Consider the following 14099-nt stretch of genomic DNA (forward strand, 5'->3'; position numbering starts at 1 on the left):
TCAAAGGTATTTTTTTCTTTTAATTATTCAAGACCCCTATCAGTGAATCCCTTATCATTTTAAAGTGATTTTAAATTATTCTATTAAAGATAAGTTTTTTTTTTTATATAGTTTTGGGGAGTTATAAAAGAAACAAATTTTATTTTTTTTATTAAAAAATTTCAAAAATAATTTAAGGCTATATTTTATTATTATTTGGAAAGAAGTCAGCGACAAGAAAAAAAAGATTTTAAAAAAATTCGCTTATTTCTTTTCTTGATAGGTGAATTCCACATTACGAGAATGAATTTCTCTCCTTATTTAAAAATGGGCTTATTTCTTTCTTGAAAGGTGATTTTCACATTATGAGCATGCTTTATGTAATAAAGACTATGAGTTTTGGGCTATTAATATGAGAACCATATTAAGAATGGATAAATTATGGGATATTGTAATATATGGGTTTCAACAATCCCCAAGTCAAGTAACTTATGATGCTATGATACAAGATCAAAAGGATCATCTTATAGCTAAAAAGAAGGATGATGTAGCAACAATGTTTCTCATTCAACTAGGTTTAGATGATAATATTATTCTCAAGATTGAAGCAATAGCTATGTGTTGACAATCCTGAAACATTCTAGAGATGACATATAGTGAAAGGGGAAGCAACATTGATCAACATCGAAATAAGCCACAAATTATTTTAGTTGTTAATGAAGTGTCTGTTGTAACAAAAGTGGTAGGAGAAGTTGTAAAAGAGCCAACTGAAGAAGAGGAAGATATATAAGACAATGGGTCTACAGTTGTTACAAAGAAATTTGTTGAAGAAATTGCAAAAGATTTTGATATGGAGAAATTATGGAAGAAGATGTAGGCCAATAAAAAAGTGTTATGAGCTTGTATTTGGCCCTAATTTAAACTCTTAATCCCAACCTATATACGAACTTATAAACACACATTACTATATATATGTGTGGGGGCCCTTTTATATATTAGTACTACTGATATAAACCTCAAATTTTAGATGGGTTGTCACTAATCGATATAGAGTAGGTGATCCAAGGTTATTCATAACACAAAAGTGCAAAGTCACTTACCTTTCACATCCTTTCGAAATTTGAAACACTACAAATATTAATAGCCTCCACGATCTCTGCAGTTATTTGAGGTACTGATCCTCCTTTCCACTCTACCTTGGCTTGGCGCTACTATATTTTTTATAACTAGCAGTCTCTAACGGAATGCAATATGACCAACGTTATTTCCAGGGGATGGAATCTTTGTCTTAATCTTTTCCTTACTAAGCTACTTTTCCACTTTTTCGAATGCCTAATCGATAGCGAAGGCTTTTGTCTCTCAGCCGTCAAGTGGTGTGTATCCTCCTTTTTTGGCTCAAGACAAATTTCTGTTCATTGCAACTACCATACAAAAGTCTATCTCTTGGGCATATCGAGTGACATGTCTCCTCCATTTTATGTCCTGAGATAGACTTTGATTCATAACTCTTGTCGAAGAAGGTTTTGTCCTTCTCGACTATCAAATGACATATTTCCCTCGGCTGAAAATCTAAGCCTTCTATCATTTTCTTTAATGAATCTTCCTTGATGAATCTCATCCAACATTCTCCTCAGATGAAACTTCTCTAAGATTTAGATCTAGAAATGAATGGAAATGCACCCTTCTATCAATTAATGATTTCACTCAAATAGTTTCTGAGTCAGACTATGAAGGATTTCCTCAGTTTATATTGAACACTCCCATAGCCTGAAGGCCTAGAAACATGAATAGATATATGAATTGGAAGATTCCTTGATGAATTAGCAGAACCTTTGTCGATACTCAAATTAGTGAAGGATATAGATTCTCAATCAAGGTTCCTTAGGAGACTTTAAATTCCCACTCTTGTTACGCCAAGGAAAAAAAATGTGATCCTACTTTGTAATGGTCTATGCATACACTTAATACTAAATAGAATGGTTATTACAAAAGGGATTATGATAACAAGCAACACAGGTCATTCTACAAAACGTTAATAGCACATGAAATCCCAATATATGCTCCCCCATTTTCATTAATACGAACTCCAATCTTAAAACTATTTCTGGGCTCCATAGGATCCACAACAACATGATCAAGTAAGCCAATGAAGGTATAATCTTGGAAAAACATTCCTTATCAAACAATATCTAATAGTTTACTGAACTTAAGAAATTACATGGCAAATCAAATAAGAAGCTACTCAACAAATTCCAAACTTTAAGGAACCAACTCCTTTGGTAAATGTTTTTGACCTTCTCAGGGTAATACTAAGTTTGACTGATGCCCCTACATCATACTACAAAGGAACAAATAATTCATTATCTCCTGATCATGAGTCTTTTGCGACTGAGGTCATCCAAGGTTCCAAATCTTATGTTGTTGATTGTCACTTGCCTCATTGTCTTGTTTTTTTTTTGTTGCTACCATCAACCTTCTAGGATCCCAAACTTTATTTTTTCCTTGTACAATATTCTTTCTCCAACTTTCATCACGAACCATCTACCCCTTGCGATAGTTATTCTTTTTCATCCACTTTGGAATCTTTATCCTTAACCCTACTTTTTTGACTTTTCTTGATGTTAACTACTGCCTCTTTGAATTAGACACTTCACTCCTTCACAAAATATTTTATACTTACACAAATGTTCTCTTAAGGTTTCAAAGTATTCAAAACCCTTCTCCATGAATTTTCTATTATTTATTTATCTTTGGCTTCCACCATTAATATCATTTGCTATCTCAATTTTTTTTTATTTAGTTTGTCAAGTGCAACAATCCACAACTCCTTGAATTGATAATTTATAGAGGTTACAATACATAACTCCTTTGTTGCTTCCATTTTCCACATGCTCACTATCTCAAGTGGAATCCTTTCATCTTAAAAAAAATTATCCTCTTGCTTGGTATGAAAATGTAAAGTAATTTCTTATGCTTCACTGTCATTATAAGAATTTTCCCTTGAACCTTTCGGAAAATTGCTAATTTATCTTTGCATTCAGGGTATCCCCAATTTCATTTTCAACCTTTACGCTTTCTAAATAAATTATTTTGTCTTCACTTCCTCTTGGACTTGATGAAAAAATTTGTTTACACGCAGCAACTTTACATTCACTATAATCCTCATTTACCTCAGTAACGCCCAATGTAATAGTTGTAAAAACTCTTCTTCCTTCATTCTAAATCTCTTCTTCTTGAGAAAATTGTTCTTTGAAAATATAAAACTAGAAATATATACATCTTATGATCAGGTATCAATGATCATTTACATCAACCCTGTCATTGTCTTCTATTGTTATTATTTATTTAGCAGGGTCCATACTTGTATTAATGCAATTCTGCATCAACCATCTCAAAACTCTACAATATGAATCATCTTCAATTCAAATAAATGTTTTCATGTCTTCATTTCTTTTATATTCCTTTTGGTTGTCTTTAACCTCTGCTTCTTGTGTCTTCGTGATCTTAAATTTTCTTCTTTGATGCAAATCAATCTATAAGGCATTCTCCTTTTCATCAAACCAAAAGTTATATTGGTTGTTCCATATATTCCATTCATCATATATTTTATCACCTTGAAGCATTCTCTTCCACTCAACCATCAACATCTGAATAATGTGGTGTGAGAGAGTTGTAACATTATTCTCCCACTTTTGTTTGTAGATCTCCAAGGTATATGGTTGCCATGTACAATCTTCTGCTTGTTTTATGGAAGGTTGTTAATTTCCATTTCCACGATTTTCATTTCTAGTTACACTTACATATAGAACAAACTTATTACGTAAAATATTTTTTGAGTCCATTTTCAATTACCAATAGATCTCATTCCTCTTTCTTACTATCCTTGAAAATTTTGTAGTTTCCTATCTCATCATGCACATGAGTTCCTCCTTGAACTTTTAATTCATTTCTTGCAAGTTTCTAGTTATTCTTGACACCCTTATCACTTTTCCATAGAATAAATTCTTGATCTACATCAACTATATCATGCAAAACATATGAGATTTGCTAATATATGGAAGTAGCAGCACAAACTCCATTCCTACAACAAACTTACAACAAATAAGCACAATAAAACTCCTCCAAAGTGAGCATGATGCCAACAATCTGCAAGTCCAGTTGGAAGCACAAATTCTCCCCCTGAATGTGTGATCATTCATCACAACTAGACAATGCAAGGCTTCCATACCATCATTAGTATCAATAAAATGAACATGAAATATGATATATTTAAAATGAAAATACACTTCAAACCTCATATACTCTTCCTGAAGACACGCATCTCTAAAAATGCAGATTTGTCTTCTCATATAGTTTCCCCAATGTTTGCACAATTAAGATTCATGCAACTCATTATGCAACCATATTCTCCCCCTAAGGCCATGCATGCCTCAATTTTTTGTGGGAGTTCCTTACTATTTTTTTCTCCTCCAAACTATTATATGCTGATCCTTCTTCTTCTTGTGTGGTTCTCATTTCATTTTCTAATTGGATCCCCTGAAACACATGGGTTGCTTGCAATCCTTGGCCTTATGGACAACATTGTCACACATAAAACATCTTATGTGACCAATGAAATGAGGAATATCCCGATGTCTTCTATTAATATGATTTATATTCCTTGCATGTGCCTTGCAATCAATAGCCCTATGGCTAAAATCATTGTATGAGAAATAATAACCATAAAATGGACTATTGTATGTAACAGATGGAAATTTCCTTTGCATGCATGCTTGATGTTGCTTCTCCTTTGGCTGCTCTTTTTGATGAGAAAGTTTGATCTCTCCATTATTACAAGTTGTTGTTATGTGTCCACAAACTCCACAATTATAACACTTTCCTACTCTATTATTCTTCTTTTTCCTTCTCTTATTGTTCTTCTTCATGCATGGCTGGTGAGGTTTCTGTTGATTCACCATTTTATTGTTGCGACTAGCTGCTCCAATAATTTCTAATTTGCTTGTTGATGCTCGAGCACTAGATCTGAACTGCGCTAATTCTTTTCTAGTAGAAATTGCTTCAACTTTCAATTTTGGTACTCATCTTCCAACTCATTGCACTACTTCCTCATTCCAATCTCAATCTTCATTCCTTCTTGCAACTAAGTTTTCAAATATGAAATTTCTTCTTTGAATTCACACTCATTTTCATCAAACATTTTCAACAACATCTGTTGATCTCTATTTTTAGCCTCAGGTCTTTGAATATCCACTTCTAGTGCCATTATCTTGGATTTCTCATCATCTTTTCCATCACTAGAGCTCCCATATTATTCTTGTGAGGAGGATTGATTTGTTACTACAATAAAAGTAGAATCCTTTGCATTTTCCAGATCTAAAAAATGCATTTTTCTCAAAGATACAACTTCTACAACATGTCCAACATTTATTTGGTAGTCTCACAATTCTTCACTTACAACTTATTATATCTCGGAATTCCATGCAAAATAATCTCTTTAGCTTTTTTTATTAAAAATATCTATAACTCCATACTCTACAGACAACAAAATATTTTCATGAAGTGATAGAAAATGTGAATCCAACTTTGCTCTCCAAGTTACAAATTTACCTTTACGAAGCATTGAAATTCCTTGTTGATCCATTTTGAAAGAAAATTGCAAAAAACTTCCAAAATATCCAAGATCCACTCTCTAGCAATCAATATGCACCTGAGAGGCTGGTTCCGATATCAATTGTTGGAAATTATATCACTATTGAGAGGGGAGTGTGGTGAATTAGTAGTGAGAGCACATATAAACTTTTTCACCAATTATTAATTACTTTAATCCATGCACAAACTAAAACACAAAACCATAGATTAGAGCATCAAAATAAACATGCAACCATAAAATCAATCGACACAATGGAAACAAGTATGTTCCATGGAAAACCCTTCCTCAGGAAAAAAACCACCATGTTGTTGTTGCACTGCTCAATTATTTTATTATTTTGTTGAATTTTTTTACATGGATCAATTTACTCCCATGAGTCGGAAGACTCGACTTGTTTCACAGTATGCTGACTCCTATCAGATAGGAAATCATTTATCTCATGAATCTACAGACTACCATCCACTGAAGGCCACTTGTTATGCAACCAACTCACAAATAGATAGATCAATGACTTAAAATTATCCTATTCGAGGGGGAAACCTCCTTTACATTACATAAATGAACAATTCTTGGATGATACAAATGACAACACCTCCTTTGTATATATAGGAGTATAAGGGGTCACAATATAATTAGAGCCTACATAACAATAAAAATAGTGAGCTTTTATGGGGCACAACAATCACAATATGGGGGCTACATGGGCACAACAATAACAATAAGGGGGCTAAACTAGTATTATAGGGACCTAACATGGCCCTCTCCTTGAAAAAGGTGTTTTCCTCAACATTTGAGTAGTTTTGGATGCTTTTGTATAAAATTATCATCCTCCCATGTGGAATCTTCAGCGGGTAAATTATTCCACTTAATGAGACACGCTAAAATGATCGCTTCCGTAGCTACCGGGTTCTTGTTTCGTAACTGCTTCAGGCTCAAATATTACTTTTCCTTCTTTGTCAAGTTCTCTCAACATTGTTTGAACTGGAAGCTTGTCACCGATAATTTTCTTTAACCATAAAACATGGAAAAATGGGTGTACTCAGGAAGATGCAGGTAACTCCAATTTATATGCCATAGTACCAATCTTTTGCAACACCTTGTAAGGACCATAGTACTTGAGTGATAATTTATTATCCTTCTTAGCTTGCTTGAGAGATAGTTGTTTGTATGGTTGTAGTTGTAAGAATACCCAGTCACCTACATCAAAACTTCTTTCATTGCGATCCTGATTTTCCTGTTGTTTCATTTGATTCTGCACCAGAGTGAGGTTATCCTTTAAGAGTTGGAGAACTTTTTTTTGATGCTCAATGTGATATTCCACTTATTGAACCCGATAATTTTATCTTAAAGTTGATGTGATGGATGGTGGATGATATCCATAAAGTTCCATAAATGGTGTCATTTTTGTTGTAGTATGGAAGGAAGTGTTATACCACCATTCAGGTAGATCTAACCACTTGACCCATTGTGTTTGTTTATCATATTAAAAGAAACAAAGATATCCTTCCAAACATTTTTTCATCTATGAGCTAATTGAGTTCCAAGACAAGGAAATAATTATGTCCAAATATTTCCAGCAAAAATGGGATCTCTGTCACTTACTATAATCTTTGGGTTTCCATGAATCTTTTGAATTATTTCAATAAATGCAGTTCAACTGTACTAGCTTTAAAAGGATGAGATAATGCACAAAAGTGTGCATGCTTGGTAAGTTTATTGACTACCACCATCATGAAACTCTTTCCTTCAGACTTGGGTAAACCTATGATAAAATCCACTGAGACCTCCTCCCAATGCTGACTTGGAATGGCTAAAGGTTGTAACAGACCCGAGGTCTTAATTGTCTCAACTTCATTTTGTTGGAAAACCAATCATTTTTCCATAAAAAAATGCCTTCTTGATCCTATGGTAAGTTTTTATAAATCTTGAGTGCCCTCCTAAGGGATAGGCGTGCAATTCCAAAATAATCTCTTTTTTTGAGTTGGTAATTCTTACAAATATATAAGCGATCTGTGTACCATACTGAATCATTTTTCTAGCTAAAAGTATAAGATGTAATGGGATCTTGCTGCAAATTATTAATGAGTGCCCACACCTCTTCATCATTCTTCCATTCATCCCTTCTTTCGTTATCCACTCAGGTTGGATAATAGAAATGGCACGAAGCAATACTTCAACATCCTCATCCTTTCTTGAGAGTGCATCTGCAACAACATTTTTCTTCCCTTTTTTGTAGAAGATTTCAAAGTCATAACATAACATCTTTGTCACTCATTGTTTCCGCTCTTTTGAAGATAATATTTGTTACAAAAAGTATTTAAGACTATCATGATATGTTTTTACCTTGAAGTGTCTTCCCATTAGCTAAGTCCGCCATTACTTTAGGGCATGTAGTATTGCCAACATTTCCTTCTGATAAATAGGTTTTCGTAGATACTTTCCTTTGTTTGTATGACTTTCAAAATAAATGGATTTTCCATATTGCACTAAAACAACACCAATTTCATTTCCTGAGGCATCACATTCCACAATAAAAGTTTTTGTGAAGTCTAGTGTAGCTAAGACTGGTGCTTGGCACATTCCATCTTTTAGATGTTTTAAGGCCTTGGTTGCTTCTATAGTCCAAGAAAATGCATCTTTATGCTTGAAAAGATGTCGTTGATGTCCTGCTATTTCATCTTGATCTCCTTGTCTATGAACAACTTAGTGTCTTCATAGATGGGAAAGCTCATAGACACTTGCTTGACCACATCTCCATTTTCACTCTCAATGGTGTCCTTTGACCCTGCTCTTTTGGAAGCCATTATACCTGTATTGTTGAGAGATTGATGAACGCCTGTGATACCTAGAGATAGAGCAACACTCATGGAAAGAAAACGGTTAGTTGAAAACCAAAAGCAACTTGAGGACTGACATGAAACACACCCAGGTGACTGACTAGAAGGTTTGCACAATTTTCATTGGGACGCTGGGAGACTGACTGCCAGAACTGTGTAGAACATAGTCCGGACTGTCAGTGAGCTGACTGACTATGGAAACTGTGTAGAGCAGAGTCCAGCTTGGCCTACTGAGCACTGAAACTGTGCAATGCGCAGTTTCATTCAGCATGACTACAACCCGGTAAAACTGCATTGTGCAATTCTGGGGGTGAACTGAGGCACTACCTCTCAAAATTGTGCAGAGCAAGCCTAGGAGGCCAGTGTGAGGCAAGTTCTGCGCAATTTTTGGGAGCAAGGCATGGTCTTCCATCCCATAAATACGTAGTGCAAGTCGGGAAAGGCAAGGTCCATGACAAGGCAACTCAGACCCACCGACAAGCGACTGAAAACAGTAAAGAATAAATGCATGTGTGAAGCTGGGTGCATACATGAGTGAATCACAGATGCATGCAATCAGTGAGCATAAGTTTCAGTAAACGGGAAAACAAGTAATTGTGTGAAGCGAGTCGCTGCAACAACAACTGTTAGTGTAGAAACATTGCCATGCATGTGATGGCAAGGAGATGCAATGGAAAACTTGAAAGCATGGCTCTGCAAGCTACATGCATTAAAACAACAACAAACGTTCAATGAAACCAAGCAAACAATACTCACACAAACCGAAATACATAAAGCGACAGAAAAGCAGCAAAAGACATGAAAATCAAACTTACCACGAAAAATCTTAGTTGAGTGTACCGAAGGTTCATAGATGCGATGGGAATGTGAAAGCTCTAAGATTGAAGTGAAGAATGAGCTCTGAAGGGTCAAATAAAAAGTTTTGACAAGATCAAGGCTTATGACGCGCATGTCACAAATATAAGAAAAAACAACACTTGGCGGAAGGTTTCTAAAATGAATTTTGAATGTAACCCCCAACTGTTAAAAATGGATCCCTAAAATCTAGGGATGCTTTTCGCGTTTTGCTTTTTTAGGAAAAAGCAACCCATGCATGCAGAGCAAGATTTCTTAGTCTTGGAGGGAATGGGTCAAATTAGGAGCACATGCAACATATTACAAGCCTCTGGATGACTTTTGCACGGTTTTTGCATTGAGTGGCCCTGGTTGCCCCTCAAGCTCTGCGCAATTTTTGGATTGAAGCCAAGGCTTCCAGCGAGAACTGCACAAATTTTAAGAGCGAGCCCAATGATGGGTTACTCTACACAATTTTCAAAGTGAAGGTATTTTGCTTGCTCTATGCATTTCTGGAGAGCAGCAGGCTACCTTGATGCTCTCCACAATTTTGGAGAGCAAGGCTAGTTGCCCTCCAATTCTGCGCAATTTTGCAAGTGAGGACAATATCTAGTTGATGACCAAGTCACGGGATGTCAGTTTACGGGTGAAAGGCAAAAAACTAGCAAACATAAGCTGATAAGCCAAGAAACTCAACTTAAAGCATATGTACCTAGGCAGTGCAAGACATGCTTCTAAGGATGGTTGGTAGGGAGGCTTCAAAACGAAGCTAAGAAAAAATTTTGGAGGATGGTTGTCGCTGCTACAACAAGTACATAACCATAATTTGACAGTGGTATAATGTCTCAACCCGTGGCATATAGTTTCAACGGTATAATGTTTGAACATTAATCTGGCGATGATGCATACCATTTTCCCCGCATTAACTTTGGACAATTGTTATATCATATGGTTGCTCCGCGCCATTTATGCAGGTCCGTTTGGAAGAGCGCTAAGCATAACTGGGGTTTGGTGGGTCTGCGAGATATGGCAGGCTCCGCCAACCCTTCCACCATACCAATTCAACGAACCTTTAAATATATCCATGTGCCCATGGATAATAAAGCATTGTAGTGGCTTGTTGGTAATATTTTGTAGTGTAATCTCGGTGGTCACAAGTTCGACCCCAACCTTGGAGTTTGACCTGCCGCACCATGTGTCCTGCTGAGAGACTGCCACTTGGCCTGCTCTAGCCTCTATTTTGCCCATTGGAGAAAAACTTCAAAACATGTTTTCTCCCTCATACGGAGGCCAAACTTCAGAACATGTTTTCTCCCTCATACAGAGGCCATTTTGCAAACTGAATATACCACAAGTGCAACAAGCTCTTTGACTTGGTGTTGGTCTCGTGAGAATCCAAAACTGTTGATTTTGACTTTTTGCCCAGCATGACCTAAACTTTGACTTTGCATAAATTCTTTGTAGGAGGATTTAAGTCGTTCAAGTTGCGTTAAATTCATGACGACAATATCTACGCAATGAGTCTGAGTTCAACTACATCTGAGATTGTAAAATTTGGAGCATTTGGAGGATCTGTTGTTATCCATGACCATCGGAGTCTCAAAACATTACATAGCCAATATGAATCGATTCAATCAAGATCCATCTAGATCAAAGAGAGTGTCACTTTTAATTTAAGAATTTAACATTAACATTACCATGAAATGCATATCAATACTAAGGCCATAGGCTTGATCATTAGGCTCTCTGACTCAAAAAAATTTGTTCCTTTGGAAAAAAAATTGTGTTGTGTTTGGAACATATTTTCATTAAAAAAAATTGCGAAAAAAACTAGAGAGCACTTCCGAAATTCACTCGTGCAAGAGGGAATTTCAAGAGCGGGCTTCGATAATGTTTCTAAGTCTTTATAATCTTGTAACCTTAAACAATTGAAAGGAACAATGCATCTATCACTCCAAAATTCCTTAAGCAAATGAATGAAACAATGCATCTATCACTCCAAAATTGGAATATTAGGTTGAAATTGTATATAAAATTCAAAACAGTTAACAGCACTAAAACGATTATAATCTTGTAACCTTAAGCAATTGAATGAAACAATCCATCTATCACTCCAAAATTGGAATATTAGATTGAAATTGTATATAAAATTCAAAGCAGTTTACAGCGCTAAAAACAAATTAAGGTACTTACAGGTGATGCTGAATTGTGAATAATGGAGCCCAAACAAAGTGGGATCGTTGCTGAGAGATGGCTTACGCCCTTCCTCGGCATAGAGCACAAGGGTGGCTTTAATCGCATCCTCCACTGTCGCATCATTGGAGAGTAATGCACGCAGGGAACCAATGCTCCGTTCAACTGTCACGTTCACCAGCAATTTATTAGCGCCTAACGCCTGATCCACTCGATTATTCGTCCAAGTCGTGTGTTTCCACTGATCCTGATTGAGAAGCTCAGGTTGTGTCTTTGGTCTTCTCATTGTTACAGTCGTATTGTTCTTCAATTTCGATGATGAAAATGAAGCTGAAGCCTCCCAAGTCTTTTGGGTTTGCGAAGAGCGCCTACGGAAGTTTTTCTCATGATGATGAACTTCTTGCTGGAGATTTAAATTGAGAGGCACTGGTCTTCGAGCTCTTCCAGACCTGGTCATGTCGCCCCGATGTCTTTGCACTGATCCATTTCTTGGATTCGGCCTACTCCCTGACGTTTTCGCCGCTTTTTTCTCCATCTTATGTTTAATTATAACTGCAGAAGACAACATCTTACTTCACCTCAATCTCCGGTATCTGTAATACTGAGCCTTCAAAAATATTAGTGGGAAAGGATAAAAAAGAACCCAAGACACGATTGCATCGCCGCAGCAAAAATAATCGCAATCCCCAGTGCCAGTGCTCAGCGTATTGGCTGCAACAGATGCCCACAGGGCGGCCTTACTTCTACCACACATCAATCGAAATCTCTGCAAGAGATTCTAATCCAGTTCAGAAATTATAGACCCCTTTTTGAAATGGTAGCAGCCATCATTGCAGCTTGTTGCCACAAATTCAAACAGACAAAGGAAATGATCAGTAACAACAATGAAGCTAAACAATTGTTCACATTTCAAGGTAATCTAGAAAATCCAATCTACATTTCAGATCTGCCCTTCTATGCTGTTCATACGACGACCAGATAACCACACCAAATTCTTTAAATAAATTGAAAAAATCTTCTACTTCAAGGAATTCATTTGTTAAATAACTGGGGGAAGTCATGGCTGGTGAAGTTACTGTTGAAATCATAATTTCAACGCTGCCTACGTACGCAGCCCAAAACCACCGAACGAAACCATAAAACCGCCGAGGGATATCGCACCGCTATCAAACGAAAAGCAGTTTCCGTATATTGGCCTCCGATGCGTTTTGGTGCAGGCACGTGGCTCTCGCCTGACGTAAGCAACTCTGACATATCGGGAGGTAAAGCCCAGCATTAAACTGCCTTCCGATATCCATTCCAGCCGTCCGATCTCCTTGCGTGTTGTCAGCCGTCGATCTCCGAAGCTGCATACGGGACTGGGTCAAATCAATTTTTACTCGGAATGAATGACTTTTCTGTTGACCGCCGTAGTGGAATCAATGGTCTTTAATGTGTCTTCGTAGATATTAGGTGGAGGCGTTAATTTTAGTCATGGGCACACGTCCCACATATATTATTATATATTTTTTTATATATATGTTTTATGTAGTTTAGGTGAGGCCCTTTAATATTGTTATGGGCACACGTTATATTTTCAATATACTTGTTTTTTTTATGTTGTTATGTAAGTGCGGGCGTAAGTTTTTTTATGTGTGGTATGTATGGTGGCTGCGAAAAGCAGTGTGTGTTGTCTTGGTGCACAGCAGTGCGATTATTTTTTTATATATGCACAGCAGTGCTGTAGTGTTTGTCTGGCATTGAAAAACAAAGGTATGTTTTGAAATTGTTTTATGTAATATCCACAGCAGTGGAAAATCTGTGACTGCAACAGAGTTTTTTTTGTGATTCCCTCTTTGGACAGAGGAAGAAATATGTATCAGTGATTTGTTCTAAATTAATAGAAATGTCTTTGTGACTGTGTAATGGTGTCTTCTGAGTCATTTTGGTTTTAAGAGGTTGTCTGCAAAAGATCCTGGACAGAGTAAACAGAGCATTGTCTCTGTGGTGAATTTTATTTTGGTTTTGGTATTTCTCCATTTGAAAAATAACCAACAGTGGTATCAGAGCAGGCTTAGGCGCTTTAAAGAAGTTAAAGAAGCTGAAGGGAGAAGGTTGTTGCTGCAGCAAAACTTCTCAGGCAGACAGAAGACTCAGACATCAAAGGATTTAGGTATTTCAAAAGTTTTTTTTGTGTTGCTGAAGAAACAGTTAGTTGTTTTTAAACATACACAATCAAGGAATGGCTAGCACAAGCACTGGTATGGGTATGTTTAACACCCAGCTCCCACAGTTTAATGGGAAGAACTATGACTACTGGTCTATAACTATGAGAGCCTTGTTTGCTTCTCAAGATTTATGGGAAATAGTTGAGGAAGGTTTTGAAGAACCAGCAGATGAAACTGAGTTCAATGCATTAACTCAGGGAGAGAGAGATCTCCTGAAGAGCAATAGGAAGAAGGATGCAAAGACCATTTTATTGTTGCATCTAGCAGTAGACCAGAGTATATTTCCAAGGATAGCAGCAACTAAAACATCAAATGAAGCATGGCAAACCCTCAAGACAGTCTATCAAGGCATGGAGAGAGTGAAGACAGCAAAATTGCAAATGCTGAGAAAAGATTTTG

The 14099-nt window shown here is 36.6% G+C and overlaps 1 protein-coding gene across 1 annotated transcript in view; it reads right to left on the reverse strand.

Annotated features, from left to right (window-relative positions):
* LOC149198954 (uncharacterized) overlaps nucleotides 1-12060 on the reverse strand; it is a 74425-nt gene extending 62365 nt beyond the window's left edge. The window contains exon 1 of the mRNA XM_089400417.1: nucleotides 11494-12060. Coding sequence (XP_089256543.1) covers nucleotides 11494-12028 — 535 coding nt within the window. The 5' untranslated portion in view covers nucleotides 12029-12060. The remainder of the gene's footprint in view (nucleotides 1-11493) is intronic.
* Nucleotides 12061-14099: the final 2039 nt, after the last annotated feature.

Source organism: Pinus tabuliformis, chromosome 2_1 (assembly GCF_031772625.1).
Source record: "Pinus tabuliformis cultivar Carrire ecotype Pingquan chromosome 2_1, CPIR1, whole genome shotgun sequence".
Classification (NCBI taxonomy): Eukaryota; Viridiplantae; Streptophyta; class Pinopsida; order Pinales; family Pinaceae; genus Pinus; species Pinus tabuliformis.